At 46.0% G+C, this 27253-nt stretch overlaps 1 protein-coding gene across 1 annotated transcript in view; it reads right to left on the bottom strand.

The window, feature by feature from the left end:
* ITGA9 (integrin subunit alpha 9) overlaps positions 1 to 24381 on the bottom strand; it is a 224890-nt gene extending 200509 nt beyond the window's left edge. Inside the window, exons 1-5 of the mRNA XM_068935830.1 lie at positions 24021 to 24381; positions 15461 to 15588; positions 13975 to 14081; positions 7914 to 8037; positions 319 to 386 (exon numbers count right to left, since the gene is read on the bottom strand). Coding sequence (XP_068791931.1) covers positions 319 to 386; positions 7914 to 8037; positions 13975 to 14081; positions 15461 to 15588; positions 24021 to 24178 — 585 coding nt within the window. The 5' untranslated portion in view covers positions 24179 to 24381. The remainder of the gene's footprint in view (positions 1 to 318; positions 387 to 7913; positions 8038 to 13974; positions 14082 to 15460; positions 15589 to 24020) is intronic.
* Positions 24382 to 27253: the final 2872 nt, after the last annotated feature.

The raw sequence follows: 27253 nt of genomic DNA, 5'->3' as shown, positions 1-27253 counted from the left end.
CACGGGCCTTAACAAAAACAAATCTGTCTACATGTGAATCACTTCACATGAATTGTGCAACATGCAAATCCCCACCCAGAATTGTGGGAGGGCAGAAAATGTAAGAGACGGGTGGGTGCTCGCTGTGTTTATTAAAGTTAGGACGGGACAAAGGAAATGTGCTAAGTGCATAGCCAGCTGTTGAAGTCATATTTTCTAGTTCCCTTCCCTGGTGCACACGGAGGAGGGGAGAAAAAAAAAAAAAGGTGAAAAAGAAAGAAAAAGGCAGGAAAGCCCAGCCGCAAATCTGACCCCTGCGTCGCGCACGTCTCGGCTCACCTCGGTGAAGAAGCCCGCGATTCCAGCCTGGCACGAGCCGTGCTCCTCCCCGTATTTCTTCTTGTACTCTGGGCGGGAGAAGAAGGGAAGAAAGCAAACCACAGTCACTTCAGGCGGCGTGCGGCTCGCCCTTCGGGGCTCCGCTTCCTCCAGCCCACGGGGACTCCCGAGTACCCAGCCGCAAGACGCCCCAACTGGAGCCAAAGGAGGAAAACGTTAGGCGTCCAGCCAACCTCAGAAATGCAGCACCCCCCTCTCCTCCCTCCCGCCGCAGCGGGCGGCCGCTGCCCCCAGCCACGGCCGACCTGGCTGTGCTGAGGAGGAGCAGCAGCAGGAGGACAACCACAGGTCCCTCCAGGAGCACCGCGCGGCGGCAGGCTTTCCCTGACCGCTTAGCCTGGCAGCACGGTAGGGCAGCGGCAACGAAACCCAGCCCGAAACCGAACGTTTTGCCTCGCTGCAGCGCCAGCAAGGACGCTACCAGCCGAATTAGCGCAGCAAGCGGGGAGGGAGGGAGGAGATGGCCTTCGGTTTCACCTCAGCTGGGGGACGCCTGGGTCCGCGGCTCTTCTCAGCCACGTGCTCAGAGCTCACCCGTCACAGGAGATGCTGCCCCGATCCCTGGCCCCCTACTTTTTGTTTCTGCATTTTACCTAGTAGTAGTTTCTCTTGTGAAGCTTAAGCAACGTCTACTTTATCCCTTTTGGGGGTGGGGAGGATTAAAAAAAAAGCTTTTCCAAAAAAAGGAAAAAACAAGTTCTTAAGAGATGGGAAAACCGTCTTCCACTCAGCCTTAATCCAAACGTTTTGATTTTAGGAGCTTCTGAAACCTCGAGCTGGATCAGACTCTTTGCAGGTTTTTTCTGAGCATTATGTTCCAAGATTCACCGCGCTAACGAGCGCACAACCTAACACATCGCCAATTCCTGAATATCACAGTCTGTACCAAAGGATAAAGGGAGCACCAGGAGGGGGAAAAAAAAAAAAGTAATTCAGCCTCCAAAAGCATTCACCTTACAGCCTGGCAACGGTGCGGTATGGGGTTTATATATATATATATATATTTATATATATATATATATATATAAAATATATATATGTGTGTGTGTGTGTGTGTGCACATAAACACACACACACACATATATTTATGTACACATACATATACATACATATACATATACACACACATATATACACCCTCTCCAGAGGAGGCTTTTGCAACGCTGAAGACCCACGGCCTTAGGGACAGCGACTACCTTTCCAAATTCCATTTTAGAAAGTGGTTTTTTTTTCCTTCGCCACTCACAACCCCAGGAAAGGAAGGAGCAGGACCGTGTGCTCAGCCGTGCCCGTGTGCTCCCAGCCCTGCCTGGGGGGACCGGCTCGGCGGGGAGAGAGTGTTTCAGCGCCTGAGCTCCCTAAATCCTCCTCGGTTTAGGGAGGGCCAAGAGGGATCAGGCCGATCCTCAGCCCGCGCCGCCAAACCCGCCCGCTCGACCACAAAAACCACCGGCCGCTTACGGGGCAACGGCCGAGGTCGCTGCGGACACCACCGGCCTTCGGAGCAGCGCCTCCAGCCAAACGCCAGAGCTCGCTCACAACCATCGCCTCTTCACGAGGCCGCTTCGAAACGAAATTAAGCCCTTCGCGGGGAATACAAGCCAAAAGGATGGGGTTTTTTGTTTGTTTTTTTTCTTCTTCTTTTTTTTTTTTTTATGTATGTATTGGTTTTGAGAGCAAACCTTTATGCCTTGCTGCGGCAGGTCTGTAACGGACTGCTGCATGTAAGCCCTGCTGACATTTTGGTAGATTTACAAATAAAATGCTATATTTCACTATAAAACTGTGTTAGATTTGGCTCACGGTTTCTTTAAGTGTATCCTTCAAAAAACACCCAGTACAATTCATCTTAAAATAAAGGAGGAAAATTGCTGCAGAATATTTAAATTTATGCAGTGAAAGATTTAAGTCGGGCAAATAATGAAATAATCATACTGAAGGCCAGAGCACAGGACGAGAAGCAAATTAAACTTACTTCTTACTTTGGATTTTCAAATTTCTCCTCTTCTTCTTCTATAAACAGACTTTCCAACACTTCTTCACAATTCGTCATGGCTTAACCGTTGGACTGAGCTTTTTATTTGCACAGCCCCCAGTGTAAGGGCCCAGTTGGCCCTTACATCAAGCCCTCCACAGCACAAATGGAGACCTCAAATCCTTCCCCACAAATCAGTTTTGCCATATGCTTCCGATGAGGCCTGAACGCCCTCCAAATCGTCCCCCTGCAGAACTTAAGGCAACCGAAAGGCAGAATCCACAAGCGTTCGGCAATGTAAATGATCCAGCTCACACAAGCTGCCCCTTGAATTTGCTTGCAAATAAAAACCAAGTGAACGTAAAACCATGGGAAGATGACTGAAGAAATTATAACTGTTTTAGCAATTGAACAATGTGGTTATTCAGGGCTGCTAGACGATTCCATATTTTGTGCAGTCGTGCGTTTAACAAACACACAGAATTACTTTGTTTCTTGGGATAAGCAGAGGATTGGTTTTTTTGGTTTGGGGTTTTTTTTTGTTTTGTTTTACAGGTTTTTCAACAGATACAAGAATACATGCACAAAAATTAAACCATTTCTCCATCCGAGTCAAAAAAATTTAACCAAATTCATGGCTTTGTTTCTTACAATATAATTTTGCTTACTTTAAGAAAAAAGAAAAAACAGGGAAAAAAGAAAAAAAACCTGAATTCAGATCTAGGGGTAACTTGGAACAAAAGCCCCAACATCAAAGGAGCACTACACAGCTGACCTTCATTTGCAATATACTTGTTAGAAAAAGAATAGAAACATACACACTATTGTTTTCATTGTCAGGCAACGAAAAATCAATTATTCTTTAAATGAGCTGAATGATTACTAACTGCAATGCATAAGGAATAGGAAAGATATGGTAGCTTAAGCGATCATGCAATAAACTGACTTGGTACATCTGCTGAGGCTTATCCTTTAATAGACATAGTTCACGGCTTTTTGTGGTTTTCAGCGTTCCTAAGCCAATTATAATGCCGGTGCTATCTGCCCAAACTAATGGCCCTACATTTCATTTATATAACTAGTTACACTCTGGTTGTAACTGTGGACAGCAGAGATTGCAGCATTTCAAATGAATTCTGAGTTCGCCTATGAAAAGAGACATTAAAACATTGACTTGAATACATACCTGATAATACTTCTCAGAGAAAATTAAAGCTTATAGAAAAATAAATTGACTCACTACAGCGGCACAAAACCACCACTCCTCTTCACGCGCATCCTGACACTGCTGTCCCATGCAGCCTCCTGGAGGCCTCTGACTCCTTCAGCCTCCATTAGAGGAGGTGCCTAGGTGCCTCCAGGACATAGTAGTGATGTCCGTCACTCATGCTATGCCTCCCCTCCATCCCTCCATCAATATAGCGAAAAGATCAGCCAGCAGGGGACCATGCAGTAACTAAGTCAGATCACAGCTTTTGCATACCTGAAGATCAACGCTTACCCGAGGCTTAGATATTGCATGAGCCTTAGATATTGCACAAAGTGGATCTGATATTTTCCAGGTAGCTTCAGGAAGTATAGCTGCGGTCACAAACAGATCCTCCATCTTCATCTTTCCTTCCTATCTATCTGCACACTGCTGTGCACCCCTGCTTACACAGGCCACAACCTACTAAACTAACTGCTGAGGCAACAGCTGATAGCACAGACAAGTGAGATGGGGCTGACACTCGAGTGCCTTCGTGAATCTGAAAATATGCCATGAATAAATGCATAAAGCAAGCAAGCAAGCAAGCAAGAAAAGACAGCAGTGTTTTGTAGCCAGGGTAACCTTAGGTTACGAAAGCTGAGGAAGAAGTAATCAGATAATAAACAAAAAGTATAAGCCATGACACGTGTAACGATTCAGAAGGCAACACTCTGCAACCTCTTGCGACAAAAGGGAGAAGAGTGTCTAAGCCAGCTCCAGGACCATAACATAGCATAAGCTCCATAGTGCAATAAAACGCTTTCAAATGCTCTGTCTACCATCTTCACAGACGGAAGCAAAATGGATGGCTGCAATAAACCATCATTTGCACTAGGAGCCAAAAACATCCTTTATAATTGTGATCTCTTATTTCCTATTTTGCAGCGTTTCACTACGCTGGAAGGAAGTGGTAGTAATCTTTCTGACCGAGCGCTGCGGTATTGGGTTTACACCACAAAGCAGAGAAGTCTTGATGGCTCCCAGAAAACCAAATGTGGTCTGGACCCTGTGGGCAAACTCGTGTACCCTTCGGAGAGAAGGCATGTGAGCATGTTCTGGTCTCCTCATCTACTAACCAAAGCGCTCATCAGCGCTCCCCACCCTCCATCCCCAGCTCCTACCACAGAGGATAAGGAAACCGTCCCATCTCTCCCTGTCGAGCTGGGCTACCCCTTAGGCTAGCAGCAGCCACCCTTCCTCTTTGCCTATCGAATGCATCGGGGCAGCAAATAGGCAGCTGCCTGTTCTTGCAGGCTACTAAAAACAAGAAAAAAATTAAACAAGTGAAAGCACAGCTTGGAAGACCATACCCCAACTCTACTTCAAAGGACATCCAGCTCATATAAACCAGATTAGTTCCTCCTCAGAAAGATTGCATTTAACTATTAGGCTTGCTGCTGTTCTCATTAGCTCTCAATAGCTTCCAGACTTCTGTCAGCTGTTTCAGGGAAACTGGACAAGAACAAGATGGATTGAGACTACTACGCTGTTGCACCGCTACCACCCAGTCAGGAAATTTCCATTTCCTCTTTCGTCTTTAATTATTAAGCCTGCTTTATGTGGAGAAAAACATACCGTATGCATTAAGTACGTCCATCCCAAGGTCAGATTCCTCTCCATTTTGGCACACGGTGTTTGTTACACAAGCTAGTAATCCATCTTCATGTGCGCGCCCGCGCGCGCGCACACACGGTTCAAGCCAGGCAAGAGCCAGCCCTAGCTACAGACCATGTAGGCGCATGAGCCTCTCACGGGGCTCACCAGCTTCGGTGCAGGAATACCGCTGCGTGGCTTCTGGAAACCGCCATGCCGCTGTCTGCGCCCGGTCGCATACAGAAAGTCCCAGAGAAAGCCAAAATGTGAGGGCGCGAGTCGCCAAGGCATGCTCGGAGAAGCAGGGCTTGCAACTGCGAGTCTGGCAGGCTCCCGATGGCTGCCAGGGAGCCTCTTAGCTTAGAAGCGCTGCAGTTACGTTATGCACTGCGTTTATTATTGCTATCAAACTCGCCGCTTCTCCCCTTCAGACTGTTTCTCTTAACATGCATTTTTTTAAAACGGAGGAGAATTTTTCCTTCACTTTCTAGAAGGAGAAGACAAAAAAGTTACAAGGGTTGCTGTAAAATGAGAGGATTGCACTCAATTGCAAACAAGCAATCTTCCTGCCTGTATCCCAGCTTTGAGGATTAGGCTTGTTTTATTGAAACCTGAAAGTTTCAGAAGAAAACGAATGCAGTCATCCCTTGTGATACTTTGCGGCTTGATGTCTGACAGTGGAGCGGGGCAGGGAGCAGGGGGAAATCAATCCCAAACCTCCAACTTTCATTCTAGCATACAGTGAAATTAAGCCAGCATTGTACTGCACCAGCCCTGCCAATTTTCCACTGGCTGCTTTGCGTATACTAGGCCCACACATTTCTATTTTCTAGCAATTCCTGGCAAATATCCTGTCAGATGAGCAGCAGTTTTACTCCGAAGACATGACGCACAGAAAAATACAAGCGGTTTGTCTCGTCCAGAAACCACCTCTCTGCAGTGATTTCAGACTGGCAGTTTTTAAGAAAACGCAAGATTGATGACAAAGGCGCAGAGGAAGCTCTGGAAGTGACTCTGCACATATGCGGTGATCATAAAAGGTAATATCGGATGATTTGCATTGCATTGCTTAAGCGCAAAGCCTTAGCCTGATTTTGCTGACAGGAACAAAGAACTAATAAAACAGGACAGATTCAGAAGAGGAAGGCTACACGGTTTACCTGTATTTTGCTGCTGGAACGGCTGGTTCAAGAAAGCCTCAACGCACCTTAGATTTCACATAATTAACAAATTCAGGGCTGGCAAATGCTCAGCACACAAGTGTTTGCGGTCTCCAGGCAGACACACGTACTTAAGACAAAGGTCCACAGTTTTGTAGTGAAACCTGTGACAGCTGTGTATGTGAAAGCTTTAAGGTTAAAAAACACTTTTTCAGACTGTCACCGCAACCCACAGCTCATCCCGGTTTGCCCTGAGCTGCTTCTCGGCTGCGCTGGGTCAAAACAATCACAAGCCCCGAAGCAAAACCCCAGATGAGGCAAGAAACCGCACCAAGAGAGATGGAGAGCTGGGAGCAGAGCCTACCCTCCGGCAGGTCTCACCCAGCTCCAGCACGGACCTGGTCTCCCAGGCCTCTCAGCTGGGACACGTCTGATGTTTAGCAGCGGAGGAACTCACAGGGACATCTACCGCGTTATCCCTCTCCCACGTACTCATGTCAGCAGCAAGGCTGTCACCAGCCATTGCCAACTTTGAAGAAAAAAGACAAAACAAAACAAAACAAAGGCTTTGCCCACATCACACCGCACCGCATCTTGGCCTCCAAACTCCTACGCTTCCTCAGGCTCCTATGGCTGTGGGGGGAAAGACAATGCCTGAGACAGACAGAAGAAACCCAAGAAGGTGTTTTCCCAAGGGCTGAGAAATCTTAGAGATATTCTGTCTTCTTCCTAACAACATACTTATGCCTCTGGATTAGTTAATTGCTTTTGGCCGAGGAGATGCTGTTTTCTGAAGCCTTCAGGAAAGGAAATCTGATACAAAAAAAAAAAAAAATCACATACACACCAGAGAGCTGGAAAATTAAAACGTTGACACTTGGGATTTAGAGTAGAAACAGATATAGTCACCCATTGTTCAGAGCTCACTCGCTCTCTGTGTGTCTCTCTGGGTCTCTCTTCGCCCATGTAAACCCAGGCCTTCAGAGGATCCAAAAAGGGATCAGATACCTTACAATATCTGAAATACGGCAGCAGTTACACTCATCTGCCACACCAGTCTCCTGAAAAAGTAAGGTGTTAAGCAACACTTTTTCCCTCTAGTACTTCTTTTCCAAATCACAACACAAGAAAGAAAATATTTCCCTAAAATGAAAAAATTGGTTCCCAGCTACAATATAATTCAGCATATTTATTTACTCAGCGGTGCAGCTAAGCATGAGAGGCTGTGACCAATGGTTTAAGTTTGCATCAACGTCTAGTGACATTCATATAAGGGAGAGAGAGAACTTTTACCTCAAAAAACTGTTCAGAAATGTATTATTCTTCTACTAGGTAAGCACGGCCGTGCACCATAAGTCATAGGATCCATTCAGTCACAGCGCTTTTCTCCCAGCTTTATCCAAAGACCAACCTCCTTCCCAGCTGTGCCTCAAAGCACAGAAAGGAAAAAAGAAAACCATCAGCAGCGAGGGTCAGAGCAGATGCTTGTGGAAAGAAACGGAAAACACACCGACCATTACAAAAGAGGACGTACACGGAGGCGAGCCCCACACCTTACCTTCGTAGCAGGGCAAGAGCCTCCGGCCGGCGGGCTGCAGGTTGGGCGGAATGATGTTGCAGAAGCCGTGGGGGAGGATGTACTCTGTCTCGTAGTAGATGTTTTTCCAGCGATGTGCACAGGCCTAAACAGATCATACCACAGGCGTTACTGGCCTAGAGTAACAGGAGAGCCCTCTGAGCCAGGCAGGGCATGCAGAGTGCAGGAACAGGACCTCTCAGTATCACCTTTTCCCCCTCCACCCTCTCTTATCCTCCCCTTACACCTTGCTTCTTCCTCAGTAAAGCATCTTCTCACTGCCATTCTCTGCAGCTCGTGACACTGCCTGACCTGGCAGCTCAGATCTCAGTCTTCATATGTTTTCCTAGTCACACACATCAGCAGGTCCCAGCACAAGACAGAGACCATGCTCCAGATTTTGCATGAATCTTCATGGCCAGTGAAGCTTTTCTAAACAGAGCTGCCCGCATTGGACAGAACCCTCCCCCAAGCCAGAAAAAGGGGAAAAACAAGAAAAAAAAAAACATTGAGAACACCTGTAAGGAGACCAGAAGGGATGCTAAGACTCAGAGGGTTACTAAGGCCATACTGGAAGGCTACCCCACCAGAGGATGCACCCGTCAAAGGCTTGTATCCTGGGAGAGGTGTGTTTTTTCCAGTGACAGAAAAGCTGGGCCTGGCTTACCGGTAATGAATTTAAGTGAAGATGCCAGAGATTTTGCAGCAACGAGAGCGGCAATAAAGGTATAGATGAGGTGCAAAGAACAGGAGGTCTTCCCCTCCAGAGTGAAAAGTAAGATAAACTTTCAAAACCAGAGCTAAAACAAGATACAGCACCGCCACACAAAGACACGCAGGCAAACAGCGCTCAGCCCAATTCACACTTCCCCAAAATCCATTTGCTTCAAAAATTAATGCTGCATTGCTGCCAGACAAACCACAAATAGCCTTATGCCCAGAGGGTTACTCAGAAAAAAAGGAAATGAAAGGCGAAACAGCACGGGCTTTGAACTTGAGCACATGCTGGGCCGTATCTCCAGCTGGGGCAAGTCACTGAAGTCAGTGTAGAGGTGCCACTTTATGTCGCCCAAGGCTTGGCCCCGTGCGCACAGAGCCGGTTCTCTGCTACAGATAATCTCCTCCACGTACTTTCAGCTCTTCCCGGAGGCCTTGCATCGGGCCTGCTAGTTCAGAGGGGTCAGGGACGGCCACCTCTGTGAGCCCTCCATTTAACACTGTCCCCTCCGGAAGAGACACCTTCTCCCTTCCCCCCTTTGCCCAACCCCACTTTTCGGCCTCACCACCCCAGCGCTGAGCATATTGCTTCTGCAAGCATCCTTACGTGGGTAAAAACTCCCCAAACCGGGCATAGCTGAGTCACCGACCTGATAAAGGACCTGGGAAACATATCAACCACTGGGAAACCCTGAATTCAATCCAGCCGCCAACACAGGCCCCTTCCTGTGTACTTAACCCCAGAAAGGCATAAAGGGTAATACTATTCTCTCATTTTTTATTGAAATGGAGCAAAACCAGTTATGCACAAGCCTGCTCCGCCGTTAACAGCGCTGCACTTGGACGTTAGAAGAGCAATAAATCTCAAACCCCGGTACTCAACCAGAAGCATGTACTTCCTGAAGATAGTAATCGCACAGGGATAACGAAGGACTCTGGGGGGCTCTGGAAAGCTCTGCGCTGCATCCTGTGTCGCTGAGTGCCACGCATTACATGAAGGATGCTTATAATGGCACTCTGCTTGACAGCCAAATGTATCTTAGGAGTCCTGTACAGAGCAGCTTTGGGGATGCAATTACTTGCTTTTTGAAGTAAGCCCAGTTATGATTTTAATCCCCATGCACTCCTCTTTCAAAAGTCAACAGCAACAACAACAACAAAATAAAACAGCACACAAAACCTTTATTTTTCAGAGTAGTCAGGAAACAATCTCTCTCATGAAGAATCTGTTCGGTGGGTGCAAATATACACGTGCACAGCCTCGTTAAAGATAGTACCATGCAGACATGTAGCACTAAAGCAACATTCAAGTCAACCTCAAGGCCGGATGTAAACTGAAACAGAAACAGATCTAAAGTATTTTTTTTTTAATTAGGGAAAGATAAATAAAGGCTTGTGATATTCTAAATTCCCTGACATTTTATCTCTCGAAAACTGCCAGGGACTCACATAAATTAACCTACTAATCTCTCCCAAAGGAGCACAAACGACTGAGAATCAGGGAGAGCAGCAGCATTTCATCACGAGCAGGAGGCTCTGCTCGGGGACGAGTGGAGGTGAAGTGCGGAGGCCAAGAAAGACACAAGACAGAAAAGGAGCTGCCGCACCAAGCGCATGCTCGAGATCAACCAGAGCCTGGGGGCTCACCTTAGTCATTCTGGGAGCACTTCCCCGATCTGTTAATTTCCATTCTTTTTGGCAAACGATCACTTTTCTGTCCCTTCGGCACATCGTGTGTTCAAGCACAACACAGTTCCCCTCGACTGCCCACATCTGCCGACAGCTCCTAACCGTAGCTCCAGATGTGCTGCACCTCAGCTTTCTCAGCAGCGGCTCCCTTGGACTCCCCCATACCATGGCTGTGGGATTTGACGTTTTCCCAGTCTCCCCAGATTCTTTGTTGCTTCTTCCCCCTCCCCCACCACATACAGTTTATTATTAAATGTGCCAATAGGTTGGCTACTTAGAATAAAAAATGGCAACACTTGATTAAAACAAACTGTAATGACAGATGTGGCAGGTAATGAGGAAGAACAGGATTAAAGGATGTGACTTATCTCCAAGTCATAATGCACTGCCCCTAGTTCCCCTCCCAACAAAAACTGAAAGAATGAATTTTGCCATTTCAGTTTGGAAAGAACTGGCAAGCTCAGCTGTATTATTGTAGCACTTAAATTAATGCAAATATTGACTGATGGCATGCTCCAGGAGACCACTGAACTGCAAATCTGCACAGCCTTTTTAGCTAATCTTCCTTGTTCATTTGTCTCAATCTTCATTATTATTAGATGCCTTTCTATTTAGCTCTCATGTCCTTCACACAAACATAAAACTCTGGTTCAGTAATATGCAGGTGCCATTTGGGCTTGAACACAACCCATGTTACCAACCGCCAGCTAAGCCCCACTAACTACCGGCACTTTCTTAACCTTCCTTTTGCCCCTTTTCACCAAAGTTAGTATTTTCACCTGACAATTGCAAAGGCTGATCAAAGAGAAATTTCAGCCACTAGACAGGTTCAAAGCAAAAGGAACAACTTCCTCATGCCATCGACCATCAAACTGTGGGACTCTAACTCCTCTAACATGGGACATCATGAGTGTGAGTAGTTCATCTCGGTTTAAAAAAGCGACTGGGCCTATTCATAAAAAAATTCAGGGCTATTAAACACAAAGATATCACTCTGATTTAAAGGAATCCCTACAAAGTGACACAGTAAATAACGCCGTACCACCTGACAAAATGGACTGTGCATGCTCCTAGCTGCTGGGGACGACTTCTCTCAGGAGAACCAGGGCTGGTGGAGGACAAGACGATACGCTGCACTAACTTCACTGGCAAAGCTCCTCTTACTCTTCAAACGGCTGGCAAGCTGGGAGAGCCCCAAAACGCTGAAGCCCTATTATTTGCATAGCTATGAATAAACAGGCTTTGTACTGTCATTGGCAAGTGCAAATATAGGTAAAGAAGTTTATTTTGTATTATATATGTAAATATACATGCAGTGCATCCTTTGCAAAGCAACTTTATATGGTGGCAATGGCAATTTTATCCTATTAGAAGTATTACCACGTCTGTCGGAAAAAGTGCTTAAAATGCTGATTTTATTTTTGATGGCTAGTCTGCAATATTGACCAAAGATATAAAAGCCAGATTAGCAAGAGTTACCTAGCAATTTTATTAAAAAGTTGATCAGCAGATATGGTTCTGAACACACACACAGACAACATGTTTTCTCAGAATGAGAACTTCTCTTGGACACTTTACAAAGAGCTGCATTATAAAGAAATCTTAATCTTTAAAATTAGAAGACTGCATGAACCAAAAACCACCTTTTCACAGGGAAATCATGCATCTTTCTCATTAAAAAGGTATTTCAGATCCATGCTCTTCAAAACGGAGAGTAACATTGCCCTGAAACAGCAGGGTATTTTCCACCCAAGATTGCTGGAAGAATCTGTATTCCGTATTTCAGGCTCTGTCTACACACAGATGTAGACAGATGTTTAATTAATAGTTTAAGACTGAGAGCTTCGGTGATAACTATCTCACTGATTGCAATGAGAATTACCCACAAACATCCCCAAACATCTGGACATGATCTACTTGGTGGAGGCAGCACAAGCTTGCGAGAGGGCTGGCTTAGGATTGCTTTAAATCAGTGGAACTTGTGGAGATGTTGTACCAACTTAAGCTGCACCGAAATAAGCATATCAACCAGCTGTGCACTTTCCTTGAGCTACACTTTGCTTTTAACCTGCTTTACATCTGAAATGCCTGACATGCCTCCTCGCGGAAGGGCACGGATGGGGCCCTTCGGAGCAGGGCACCACCCTCCCCGTGGAGGTTCCCCTCAGCACAGAGGGGAAACCTGCCCACCACAGCAGGAGGCATGAAAAAGAAGACGGCAGCAGTGGGAAAGACCCTCCTGTTTAGGAGGGCAGAAGTAGCACCCTGCCCTGCATGCAGCATGGAAGCCCTTGCGACAAAGACTTAAATTGCACTTGATGAAAGCTGTTTATACTGTTGGGGGGGAAGGGGGTAGGGTGTTTTTTGAATCATGCCACTCTATGTTCCCCCCTTCCCTACTGCTGGACACATACTTAAAATATCCAGAATTAACCAGCCTCTAAAGCACTTGCAAGTTGCACACCAAATCGGATAAAGTACCATAGCACATCTCCGCCTACCACAGAAAGGTGTAAAAAACACCTATTTCCCCCTGTTGAAGTTGGTGCGCAGCAAGTTACGGCATAACTGCTCGGAGTCTACATTCCTACTGAGAGGACTCTCTTTGTACAAGGCAGCTTTCTCCACTTGACTTACACAGGTGGTTAAGCACAGAAATTCTTGTACGAGAATTTTTTGCCGTTAGTACATTTATGAGTAGTTTGTTCCATGTACCACGGATATTCTGTATCGCGTTGGAAAGACAGGGTCACACTGTAAGTTTCCAACTCCTCAGTGTGTTTAGGATTAGATTATTGTTAGGGTTACTCCAATACAAGCTTAAAATTTGCTTGCCAGATGTATTATGCACAGTGTTTTTGGTTGCAGTTTTTTATTTCGGGTAACATTCCTGCAGATTCGTTTGGTAGACAGTCAGAAGCCAACAGCAGATATAAACACAGACACAGTTATTGATTGTAATATACCCATGTATTTTTAAAAGTTATTTGCCCAGCTTTCTTTATGATCTTTCTCCAGCATAGGAAATGTTATTTTGCAAAGATAAATTCCACATCCTAAGGATCCCATCTGCTCTCCTTGACCTTTCTACTTGCACGGTAACCATTACAAAGACAGCAAGGCCGCCCGCACACAACTAAGTTATCTTCACTCTCCACTCCTCTGTCTCATTAGTAGAATTTGAATTAGTAGAAATACATGAAGACAAAATAGCACTGCCAAGATTCATCTTACATTTTTCCCAGTAAGCTCTGATGCCCAATACATATCCTCCTGGAAAATGAATGCATATATATTCCCTACATAAACACAGACCAACTGCAAAGGGAATAAACTAGCAGATACCTCAGAGACAAAGTCGTATTTATTCTGTTCAAAGATTTAATCCCTCAGATTTAGGAGGAAGCCCCTAGGTGACACAAGTCAGGTGTGACTGCTTTGAAGTCCCCCCTCTATAAATAAAGCTTTCTGGCTGGGGCTCATTTTCCTTCCGCTTCAAGGAAGGGACTACAGAAGTAGCTGCCCATAAAGCTGGACTCTGTCAGTCACTACCGAGCACATTAATCCTGACGTGTTTAGCATTAGAGTCAGACAGCAGCAACGATCTTAATGAGATCAAAGAAAAGAGTGGACTTACCAGCACACTTCCACCAGCCTTAGGCTGCCTGGCCAAGCTCACACCCATCCATTCATCATCCCTGTCCTCCTTACAGGTCTTCCCACACAGCATGCCCCGGGAATTGCCTACAGAAAGAGGGGAAAGGCAGCAAAGGCATGGAGACATGAGCTTTAAATATCTACAGAGAATCCCTATAGGAAAAGAGAGCTTTGATCAAACCTCTGCCTGAGAGTGCTTTCCTTTTCCCTCCTTCATCATTATTATTAGTTCTTGTATGCACTATTCAGGGTGATCTTCTCCTTCTTACTTGACATCATGCAAATGTACTGCAGAAGACAGACCCTGTCCCAAACAGAGCGTAAAGCCAGCAGCTATTGCAGCGTGTCAACAGTTTTACTTGGATAATCAATCCAACTGAAGTCAATGGGAGAGATGTGGAATTGCCTGCCGAATGTAGTCGAAATAAAGTTATTCTTGAAAATGAGATCATGGGCATTTAAAGAAAGCAGGGCCTAAATCTCTAATTCTGTCAGGCAGTATTCATGTCTTCACCAAAGATCACTAACATTTTCATAGCAGGAGGATAAATCAAAACTAGCCAAAAGTACAGCTTTAATATAAGTACACTTCATAAAAGTAAATTTCTATTTGACTCCCATTTTGAAAAGATTAGTGAAACAATACTAATATACCTTTTCTATAGGCACAGAAAGCAATAATGAGAATCACGTCACCAAGAGAAATGAAAGACTTAATGACTTCAGATTTCTCCATCAGAATCCAGCCCAAGGTTTTGGATCAGAGCCTTAATTTAGAAACAGGCACCCTGTCTTCCCCTGGGTCGGACTGTACTTCCGAGAAACCAAAGGGAATCCTGGTCACATGCAACAACATACAAGCATTGCTCTCTGAGAGAAACTTTTATTTCCTTTAGAGGTAAACAAAAGGAATCATTTACTGCATTATGAGGGAACCCACAGATTGCTATGTTGCTAATAACACAGTACACCATGCACAACATCTGGGGCCAGCCCACACACCATCATTTCAAGACTGTCTGGAACAGGCAGCAGCGCTCTGGACCAGTCACATACCCACGGGCGCGCTGAAAAGCCACATTCAGGCAGGCAGAGAAAAGACAATGGCTTAGGGTAAAAAATAAATAAATAAAATAAACAGAAAAAAAAAAATAAAAAAAAACACCTTTGCCTGCTTAACCAATGGAGAGAGCAAGTATGGCCACTGGGAGAGCACTGTCTCCCATCACCAAATGGGACACAATTCTGTAATGCTGCGAAGAAAAGGCACCTTCGCTGCCGGTGCTCAAAAATCTGCCAGGAGGAGCTTGATGGATCTCTCCAGGGACTTGGGGCCCTGCCGTGCGCTCCCCGGAGCTGACAGGAGGCTCTCCAGTCATTAGCCTTTGGAGCAAAACTTCAGGTATTTGTCAAGATTCTACTCCCCACCACCAACCTTTTTTTTTTAAAGCATCACAACTACCCACCTCGACCCATATCCAGTTCTGTGCATCTTCTGTCAGGATTGGTATGGACTCGACATTTAAACACTGCTCCTGGGGACTGAACAGAGGCGCTGTATTTAGATTCCGCCTTGGGAGCACCAACCAAGACCCTGGAAACCAAAAGCAAAGTAACAAGTGATTAATTTTAGGAGAAAAGAAAAAATAATAAACAGCAAGGTTCACATTGCCAGAGCCTCCTCAGCAAAAGGACTTTTTCCAATGACCTTGTAAAACGATGACATTGATTCACGAACTGAAAACATCACACACAATAAAGGTATTTTTCTGCAGTGAATCCATGAACTCTTTAACAAGTTAAATTTCCATTAGGAGCATAACACATTTAAAGCAATTCCTTTCCCCCAGAAAACCATTTAGGAAAGTGTGAAGACAGACAAGAGCAGCTGCAACCATTTTTCCTCGGTTCTAACGACATCCCTATCAACCCCAAAATCCACAAGAGCCTACACGCACGCCCACGAGGGGAAACAATCCAAACCTACGGGCTTTCCAGACAGCCTAAGATTAATAAGCTCATTTAAGAAGTTGAGGCACCCCTGCTCAGAACATTTTATGTAATTATTGCTTCAGAAAACCAGGAACAAATCTCTTCCACGATGTGTTGCTACTGACCATTTATCATTAAGGCAGCAAAGACTAAACTTGCACTATTTATTTTGCATGTGAGAGCTAGTGTCTCTGGGAAGCGCCAATGTGTAGCTCTGACCATAGGTTTCCCAGATGTATCCCTGAAAGAAGATGAGCGCTTCCACCACTTGTGTTACGGTCCAGCTAACTGTTCAGCAATCTGAATATGCAGTAAGGCATCGGGATGCTTTTGAGGAGGTTTATGGGGGAAGTACAAGTATTTGGGGAGCCCTTCTGTTGTCTCCTCAGGAAAGCGACAACCACCTTCTCACCTGGTTGTAAATCTGTAAACCGGTCATGCAAAAGTGAGGAGGGAAACCAAGCAGGAAGAAGGCAACCTGGGGAGCTAAGCAGTGTAGTATCAGCTCTGCCAATACCTTTGCACTGTGAGGCAGAGCGCTGGCTTTTGTATATATATATATTTATGCGTATATATATATTTATGCATATAAAAACTCATTTGGGCAAGTCCAGGGCCGGAATTAAAGACGATCATCTCTAAAAGAATGAACCTCACATGCGTGGATCAAACCTGTAACTGGGGAGGCAATGGCTGACCAAGAGGGCACCGTGCTCCGTTTAGCCTCTGAAGGACTAAAAAGTTACTGTTGCATAATTGGTCCACATACATAGCCCACCCATGGTACAGACAGATCACCCAACACAAGCCACCAAAAGTGAAGTATTCCTGGCTTTAAAGGACCCCTGCTCATCCTTCTTGCCAGCCTCTAATTTAAAGCTCCCTTCTTAACCGCTACCCATCATCACGGTAAATATAGAGAGGTAGAGAGAGCTATGTCACAACGCGTACATGCATCTGGGATCAGCCCGAGCCACCAGCGAGAGCTTCCAGCAGGAGCCTACTCTGTTCCAAACAGCGGCTCGCACAGTAAGTTTGCACCGCGGCTATCATATAGGCTTCCTTGGACGCAGGATGTGACAAAACTGTGTCTGAGCATTCAGAAATATATTTACAAAAAAAGAGAAATCCCCTACACTAAGTGACTATTTTCTCCCGAGTTTCACCAGCTAAGGTGCAATGTTTGTAGAAGTTTGATGGGGCTGCACTTTGTAACTCATATCATGTTTTCACAAGTGAGAAGAATTAATGTCTGAAATGCTTAAGTTGCTCAAACCTACAAAGCCTGCACACATTGGGGAGGGAGCACAAAGGAGACTGAAATAATAGCTCCAAATGGAAATCCCAACAGACGGGCAGCAGGCAGAAAATCAAGTGCCAATCATTTAATCTGCACAGGCGATGAATGCATGTCATTCACTTATTGACATTCATGAGGTCTAACAAAAATAAATAAGGGGGGATATTACTAGCTTAAAGAGTTACTGGTTCAAATTGCAAATGGCAAGCAACTGTTTCTTTGACCTGTTATAACAATAAGATAATCTAGGCCACATTCACTTCTGGTTTAAATGAAGCTTTACTCCAACCTAAGTAAAGTAAATTTGATGCAGCAATTAGCACAAAAAATATCTTAGGTTGCAGAATGCAAGATGGAGATTAAGAAGCCTAAATTGCAGAGACTCTTTAGCTCTCTTTAAAAAGCTGAAGGGGAAAAAGTGATAATTAATTATGCAAGTAGGCTACGGGCACAGACTAAATTACTCAAACCGTCTGGAGTGAATGCATCCTTCAAAAACAAAAGGGTTGTCTTCATTTCCCCATGTGGACAGAGCACAAAGAAGCAGCCAGCAAGGGCAACCGCTGACATAGGCCAACAATGAATCAGTTCTGGATTCCTGGACATTCAGATTGACAGTTCATCTACATCATGTACTAATCTATCTTGCGTCATTCACGCACTCCTTTGCATTTATTCCCCAATTGGGTGCAGCCCTTGCAGATCTCCTGCTCTTTTGGTGTGACCCACGCTTGCCAGCATCCTGAAAAAGTTGCCTTCAGTGAGACTGGAGGTTTTCTGTAGACTCACACGCTTTTCAGTTGGTATCTGCCACATACAACTTGCTTTGGTTTTATTCAGAGATTTGAAACTGGAATATTACCTTCATCAGTAAAAAATTCCCTTGCTCTTTCATTAGTTTCTGTAAGCATCTCCTTAAACTACTGGAAGAAAGTCACCTCTTTATTTGTCATGAGACTTCAACAGACCTGGAGAGAAAATTCATACGTATCGGTACCGTAACGTTCTGGAATTTATGTTGAATAAGACAAATGCCTGTTTTGGCTCTTCCCCACCAACTAGAAGACTCTTTTGAAGTCTTTTGCCATTTCAATGAAACAACACTGCAACCAGAGAAGGTGTTTTTTTCTGGTACTGCACCAAAACATAAATGCATACCCAAACAAAGACTTAACAGTCTGGTGAAGTCTACTTGCATTGCAGTGCTGTGGATTCCTGCCTGGGCTAAACACTGTAAATACGTAAACAGCCCACAGAGCAACAGTCCTGATCTCTTGCTATTATCAGGCAACCTTCCAGCACGTTACAACTAGTTCAAATAGCTCTAGTTTAAATAGCCTAATATTGTGGTTGAGTTTTGCAGCGCAGTGCAAAAGGACTGCCTGGATTGTCAGCAGGCAAGCCCCAGTGGGTTTCCAGCCTTTCACCAAAAGGGTTACGATGCGGTCAGTGCTCTCTGCAAAAATTATCCACCAGTGCAGGCTCTCACCGCAACCATAATCCTCTGTAGAAAAGCCCAAGGATGTCTGTGAGTAGCTGCACAGAGATGTCTTGAGCAGGAAGCCTCATGGAGAGAAAGGGATTACTTTCTGCAGAAGGGAACCGACAGCGGTAGGTTTGGGGCCACTTTACAGTCACTATTGCTTGATATGCACAGCAATCTGTAAGAGCCACCTGCATCTCACTGGCTCTGTGAACCAAGGTCTTGGGGTCCAAGCTAGCATGAGGACCAGCAGGCAGAGAAGCTATTTAACCTTCTCATATTTCGTTCACGCTCCTGTTACCAAGGACAAATGCCCTCATCTGCCTGGAGGAACTACGTACCTACGCAGACAGAAACATGTCACATATTGCAGGAGAACATGACACAGCAGCCAATATTAATGGAGAGCAAGAAGCCTTTTTGGCTATAGGAAAGTCCACTCCACCTTACAATTATTTCCTGCAGAGCAGGAACTATCACTTCGCTGGTGCCTGACCCTCAGGATCAGCAGATGTGCAAATGAAGTGCTGTATTCAGCAGGAAGATCAGGGAACAAAGACGTGTCGAGCTGACCGACGGCATGGAGAGGTGCCAAGCACGCTTGCGGCAGCCTACAGTGTGCCAGCAGTAATTAGGCAGTCATAGCTCAAGGACGGGGAAGTGAAGGTACCTCACCTCCCTGCAATGTTAAGTAGCAGGGGGGAAAAAAGTCTTTAAATAGCCTCCCATGCCACAGCAGATTTCAAAAGCTGCACCAGGAGGAGGGCGCACCAGCATATCCCTGTTGCCTTTCTTCCCGTCAGGAAGGTCTATGCCACTTGCTAAGTCCTTGAAATGAAAACCCCTGTGGTTTGTCCATTACGTGCAGAGTGCAAAGCCATTTTCCGGGAAGCAGAGGGACAAGTGGTGAGCAGCGACACCAAACCCAGGCTCCCTGCCTTCCCAAAATGTCCCGGCAGCACCTCCCGCATCACTAACGCGGCACGGCATCCTTACCCTAACCCCCAGCCTCTGGCAGCCTGGTGCTCTCCTATCTCTCCCTTTCCGGCTGCACACAAGCGCATCGTGTGCTAACACGACACGTAGCCATCACTGCCCGGTGCAAAACTCTCTTTGGGTGTCAGGGGCAGAACAGCAGGGTGAAGTGCGGGACACAGCAAGTGAAGCAACAACCCCAAACCAGACTCATTCCCTGATGCAGCAATTACAGCAGGATGTCATGTAACTAAACTCACTCCATTACTCTTTTGTGCCAGATTGTGCTGCCACAAAGGATAAAGTTATGACCTTTGGTTGGGTTTTTTGCTGTTTTATTTTTTTTTGGGGGGGGGGGGCGGCAGGGGGAAGGGAGGAGAGGCTAGAAGGTAGAGATAAAATAAAATCATATTGGGGAAAAAAAATTCAGAGATGTCACATTATTAACATTTTTATTAAGGCAGAATTTACTTTTGTTTCTTTCTTATTAAACTATCTCTAAAGGAAAGCAGGGAAAGCCACAGCCTTGGTTGCTTTTTTAAGGTCTTTGCTCCAAGCATCTAAATTATATCCAGAGAACAGAAGCACTTCTGCTTGTCTGTGGTCCAACCACAAGCAACCACCTGGTTCCTCACTCTGCTGAAAACGGTGAAGTCAGGGAGCTGGGCAAATCTTTCAAGATCTACGCTCACCAAAACCAGTTAAGGAAGGAAAACAAGGGACATCATTGTTTGAAAAACAATACCCTCAGCACATCTGCAGAGGACAAACCTTTCTTGAGACGAAAATCACGTAAAAACAACTCCTAAAAGGAAGCATCATTGCAATTAACTATTTCAGGTTGAAGGCACTGACTTATTCCACTACTGTCATGGAGGCTGAATACCCTATTCCACTATAATTTCTGTCTAGAGCTGTGTAGCAGCCTGACTATTCATATTTGAGATGACATTTCAACCAAAATCTTCCCCTTCTTTCCTCCTGCAAGAGTATTTGGCTTATGTAAAGCTTCAAGAGTCATCAAGCTTTGAATCAGCTTACTGAAAACCTGCAGATAATACAGACAAGTGCTTTTGCAGTGTTGGAAAATGAATGGTTGAAACACTGAAGTTTAAGAGCTACCCGTTCCAGATATCACTTTAATGTAAAGCAACAACTAAATATATTAGCACACGCAAAGCCTACTGAGAAGGCTGAGAACACACTTCAACTAAGATGCTCACATGATCACAAGTACATTAAACGAATGAATATTGGGCCCTTGGGCATTTAAGAGTAAGAAATCCAGAACTATAATGAAAACAATCTCTAATGCTTAAGGCCATATTAGCAGATTAAATAATTTTAGAGAGAGAGCCTTATCAGCCTTGGATATAATCTTTCACATTTGCACAGGTTCCCATAGCACAGCTGACCAAGCAAGCCACGGATGCCCAAAATACAGTGGTACAGAGTCAATTTAGGTATCTTCCCACAGTAGGGCATAAGGTAAACAGACATGAGAAAGTGAAATCTTCACTCCTGTCTGGGTAAAGAGAAACTATGAAGCTAAGAACAAAACTGATGCAGAAAACAGCTCCTACTAGTAGCACCGGATCATTGTCTGTTTGCTACAATGACATGAAAAGATAAAAAAAAATATATTTTTATTGCATGTTGCATATATAATAGATTTCAGTCCTTCACTAGAATTTCCCGTTTTGAAAGACAAAAAACATCATCTGGGAACTCTACCAGCCAGCCAGGGGAATAGCTATATAGCTTTGCACACAAAAACTTCACACAAGAAAACTGACAAATCCTAAAACTGTCATCAGTTCTACTAACCATTTCCCCTGCACACTCATGCAATAAAAGAGAAATAAATAACTGATTTTTTTAAAAGGAATTGTATTTTGTATTTGAGTAACCTGTAATCTCTTTAAACTGGAAAGTGAAGAAAGAGACTTTCATGCCTCAAAGTAGTATCTGTAGGTAGAAATAAGATTCTGTAAAGCACGAAGATGGTTTTAAAATAGTAGTATATAATACTGCAAATCTTTATGCCCCAGGCAAAGGAAATGGACATAGCTAAGGCACTTTAAAGGGTTCAGTCCTTTGGTGGTCTGAATGTCAGGAAAGATCAGCCAGATCTTTTAAGCTTTCCAGAAGATATATTTTAAACACTTAAAAGTGACCTTAGGTAGCAATACCCAAAAAAATAGAACTGCACTCAGAATATGCCCAGCCAGTACGCAGGGATGACATCTTCAGAAAACTGGAAGACTGCATACACTTTTAAGAGCAAAGAAATTCATTGCTATCCCTCAACCTTGAGAGCAGATGCATATGTTAAGAGCACAGTTACATACAGCCAAAGTCAAAGAGAAAGCCCTTCTTGTCACCTTCGCTGGGCACAGGACTTTGAAGTCCCTGTGAAGCCCCTCGTTCCACGGTGGAAAGAGAAGTTTTACAGTCAGTGGTGACAATCCCACCCTCAAGACTTTTGGCAGCCTAACCCAGTGCCGATGCAGGCCACGTTAAGGGGCTGCGAACCCCATTCCTAGAGCTTTTTTTTTTTTTTTTTGGAAGCCGTTTGTGATTTTGGATACTTTTTATTGCTGGGTGCCACAGCTGAATCACTGTGAAGAACCTCCCTGTTCAAAAAGTTGTTAGGGAAATACTTTTGGGGATCAGACTTTCAGATGTCTGCCTTCAGAGGAGCATCCAAAGTTTGTCCCTTGCGTAGCTTCTCAAAAAAAGCGAGATATCTGTTCAAAAATTACACTGACAGGCACTATCTAAAGATAAATCCATGTTACCGATCAGACTATAAGGGGCCACACAAAGAAGAGCAACAAATTACATCGTTTTCATCTCATCATATCCCATTAGACTGGCACTTCATTCACACCACTGTGAATCCCCAGTAATTTGTGTTGAATACAAGTCACTTCCAACCTTTTTATCCTTTGTTGGTTTCTGCAACAAGTTAAGCATTGCTTTGGACTGAGAGCTTTTCTTTTTTTGAGAGAGCTTTTTTCCTCTCTGATGCCTTCTGATAAGTCCTTAAGAATGAATGCTCCATGAAAGCCACTATGCAGAAAGGCAAAGCGCACAACTGACTTGTGAAGTAAAGGGTGTGAAAGAAATTCATTTTAAAGAACTAGACGCTAGTATGAATACACTTATTTATATCACAGAGCACTACAGTTCCAACATCAACAGCTGAGTAATCGGGCCATATCTAAGTGTAAAAGATAAAGACTAGCTTTGTGGACACTTATTGGCAGTCAGTGGCTCCTACTCACATTAAAAGTGCCCCAGATGACATCAGCTAGGTCCAATTAAGAGAAATCAGTTTTAATTCTAACAAAGAGCCTGTGACCCAGACAAGAGAGAGACGGAGTGTGTTCCAAGGCGCTTTTCAGTCAACAGGAAAAACAACAAGCCGGCTGGTTTGCATAATTTTTGTGAGATGTACAAAAGCTTTATATCATCGTTCATTACGCAATTGATTAAAAAAACTGCCGCGGAGGGACTGCAGGGGTGCCTCCGTCCCCGGGCGCGCACACACCCACACGAGCCCGATGCCCCCCGCTCTGGAAGCGGCTCTCCGCTCCCCGCGGGTATTTTCTCCACTGCGACACCGAGCGCGGAGCCCTCCGCTCCGCACAGGCAGACCAGCAGAAACGTAACTGCTCCCGCCGGAGGGTACCGCTACGAAAAACCCTCTCGCTTAACACGGCATGCCCTGCCCCAGTTCATATCACACGCGCTTTCTGTCACGGAGATGAGCTGCTAAATATTTCCTCCCCCCCTAAATATCTTCTGCACGAGGGACCCAGGCAAAAGCTCACCCCGCCTGCCGCCCGCTGCCGAGCCCGCACGGCCACCGCGGCCGCAAACAGCCACAGCGACGCGGCAGCGCTCAGGCGGCGCCCATCACCGAGGCCTCTGGGCTCAGCTCGAGGGAAACCCGCCCGCACCGCGCGCACCTGCGCGCACACGCGTGGGAGCCGCCGCGCCGACACCCGTGGGAACCGCGCCGGCCGCCCTCAGCCCCTTTCCCACCCGGCGCCGCTTCGGGTGCGCACCCGCGTAAAGGGGTGCGCGCCGCGCATGACACCACCCGCGCAGCCCCGCGGGCAGCTCTCCTCTGTCTGCCCCCCTCCCCACGCTGCTAAGGGGCTCCCGGCCACGAGGCGCGCGTCCCCCAAGCCCAGCGCGCCCTCCCCGCTCCGCGCTGCCCCCCGCGGCAATTGGGGAGAGGGAGGGGGGCGTCCGCGCCACTCACCACCGCGTGCTGTCGTGGAAATGCTGCAGCACCGAGTACCCGAAGAAGGAGCCGTTGGGGCCCTGGTACACCACGGGCCGGCCCACGTCCACGTTGTAGCAGCGCGCCAGGGCCACCGCCAGCAGCGCCCCCAGCACCCGCGCCCAGCTCCGCGGCATCCTGCGAGCCCGAGGTCGGGGGTGGGAGGATGCGGAGGGGTTGGGAGGGGGGGAGAAGCGGCCGAGCCGAGCCGGCGCTGCACGCCCTCGCAGGCGGCGCGGCACTTTTGTGCCCGCCCCGGTGGCGTGGCGTGGCGTGGCGCGGCGCGGCGCGGCTCTGCGCGGCGCGTCCCGGCCCGGCTGCGCCCCGCGCCGCGCCGCGCGGGCACTGCGCGCTCCGCTCCGCGCCGCTCCGACCCGCGCTGCGCCGCTGCGCTGCGCTCCGCCCGCGCCGCGCCTGCGCTGCGGCGCCCCCTGGCGGCCGCGGGCGGCGCCGCCTCGGCTGCGGCGGCGTGTGCGTGGGGCGATGCGTGGGGAGGCTGCAGCCCCGGGGCGCTCAGGGCGGGACTCGGGCGCATCCCAGGGACGGGGCAGCCGGGCGGGCCGCTGGTGAGCGTGATAGAAACAGGCTTTTTTTTTTTTTTTTTTACTTTGGGAAAATAAAAGGCAAAAAAAAAAGGATTCCTGCCTTTTCTGACACGAGCCGCCTTTGCCGCAGGCCTGGCAAAGCGGCGGCTAACCGACGTAGCTAAATACTAGCTGGAAACAGCTGCTCTAATATTTTAATAGTCAGGCTATCTGAGAGCCGAAATAATCAGATATCCGTGCAGCAGAAGGTGAGCAAGGGCAAAGGGAAGAAGGTACGCCTCTGCGGTGGGTAAGAGAAAGGTCACACCTGCAATTGGGTGGCGGGGGAAGCTATAAAACACACACAGCCCAGGTTTTTATTATTCAGCAAAGTTACACATTTTAGTTCAGGATCCTTGTTAAAGTGTTTTTTAGATCCCCCTCGAGGATCAAGACCGGGAGGTCAGAGAAGAAATGTTCCCTCAGAAAAAAATGGGAATTGCTTTACAACAAGCAATTGCACTGAGCTGGGCACGAAGAGGGTCTGCTGGGGCCCGCGCCGGGGCCAATACAACATTGCTTGTTGTTAGCACCTGTTTTGGCTATTTAATGTCATGCACTCTTCTCACCCAGGAGAAGGTGCACTGGGAGAGATATGTTAGATTTTGGGAGACATGAAAGCACAGGATCCAGGAGTTTTGATGGGGTGGGAACTGCTTCTGGCAAGCAATGGGAGATGCATTGACAAGATCGGTATTTGTCGCTAAGGCCCGTTCGGGGTCCATTTGGCAGCTGACGGTTCGCAGGGAATTTTCTTCTGAGGTTAACTGTGAACTCTAATGAAGAGTGCAGGATTTTGGGGCTATTTGAAAGTTAGCGTGGGAAAACTGTGTTGAGGGTAAGATCCTCTTTCAGCATAGGAAGGTCTCAGCTGAAGTTTAATGAAGTTTTGATTTTCGGTAAAGGTTCTGTGCCGAGTGTGGGCAGCAGGATGCATGTTCGGTGAGGAGGGAATTTTTGTGCTAAGTTGTTTCACACCATGGACATGGCTTTTTCAGAAATGTAATCTGCTTCTCCAGGAGACCTTCCCTGTTAGGTAAAAGCTGCCTCCAGACTGTTGGTAAGCATTGCACTTGAGCATCGTCCTCAGAGCAAGCGCCCTAGTGCCTAGGGATCTGGCTGCCTATGACAGCCATCTCGGTGCGTTCAGGATGGCGATTACTGGTGTCGTGGTAGTACCATGGTTGGTTGGTTTTATAGTCACATTTGATTTCATATTTATATATGCATGTATATGCATATGTTACAGTTTGGAAACTGCCATTTTGCACATTGAGCATAATGCTGGAAAGTGGATGTTAGTATACTCCAGGGACAAGTTTGATAGAGGAGTAACAATTATAGATTTTGTGGTGAAAAAAATCAATGGAGGAATGGAAGATTCCAATCAATAACGTATTTTATATTTGCTGCATAAAGCTTGGTGGTATAGTTATTTAAAGCTCCTGTTCAAGTGGCTTGTGAAAAGGTTGGGGGTCTCTGAGTCATCAGTTACTGGAGGTAAAGTTGTTGGGAGCGACGATGCAATGAGTGGGCAGCATGTCATCCGTAAATGATGAGCTGGACTAACGAAAGGTATGTCCTCCTTCCACAGACCTTGTCTGTAGTCTACTATAACTCCAACAGCACTACCAGTATCACGTGAGAGATTTGCTTCAAAAACAGGCTGAGCTGGGCAACACTAGCCTAGCTCACACTAGAACTAGCCTCGTTTGTTTGTTATGCTCCTGACAGTTTTAAACATTATGTTCATATCTACACACGGTTCTACCTCCATGTGTATATAGGCACATACACATATGTCCAGAGTTATACAGATGTGAACAGTGAACGTTTTCTACTATTAATTCTAAGTGACAGAGTGCTTAATATCAAATAAAAAGGAAAAATCACTTATCAATAATTTCAACCTTTAGTGTATGATAAAATTGAAAGAACCGATTTACTCATTAGAGCACTAAATGAAAACAACAGGCCATTTACATCATATTAGCAGTGACATTTAAAACATTTAACGAATAGATTTTCACAGGAGTTCTGTAACTGTGTAATCAATACTGATAAATGTAATCTGGTTTAGGCAGAAAGTCAATAGGCAGTGATTAAGCAAATTCCACCCATGACATGCAATCCCATTAGCAATACCAAGCCAAATTCTGCACTTTTTGAAGCAAGAAAGTGATGGGGCTTTTCAATTAATTATCCAAAGTACTGAATGATGCTAGACGGCTCTCCAAAAAATTAAAGGAAACGTGAGCTGACACGCTGGAGAGAACGATGGGTTCATTCATCTCCATAGGGAAGAGGGAAGCAAAGTGGCTGGATTAGGTGAATGAAACACTTGTCTCTCACATTGCAGAGTGCTCTCAGGAGGACTTATTTCAACTAGAAGTGATAGAATACGGAAGTGTGTCAGTCCGTAAAAAATTTTAGCTCTCCATTCTTGGCAAGGAAGACTATCCAGAGAAGGGCCTGGAACACTAACTCCATCCTTTATTTTTTTTTTTTTTTAATGTGCATCCAAATACTCAAGTCATCTCACGACATTTAATCCAATGGGAATTTTGTCAGTCAGAGCAGAAACAGAAACTGCACGTCTAGAGCTTTTAGTTTCATCTGATAAAATCC

The sequence above is a fragment of the Struthio camelus genome, chromosome 2 (genome assembly GCF_040807025.1).
Source record: "Struthio camelus isolate bStrCam1 chromosome 2, bStrCam1.hap1, whole genome shotgun sequence".
Classification (NCBI taxonomy): domain Eukaryota; kingdom Metazoa; phylum Chordata; class Aves; order Struthioniformes; family Struthionidae; genus Struthio; species Struthio camelus.
This window is presented reverse-complemented; position numbering and strand designations above follow the sequence as displayed.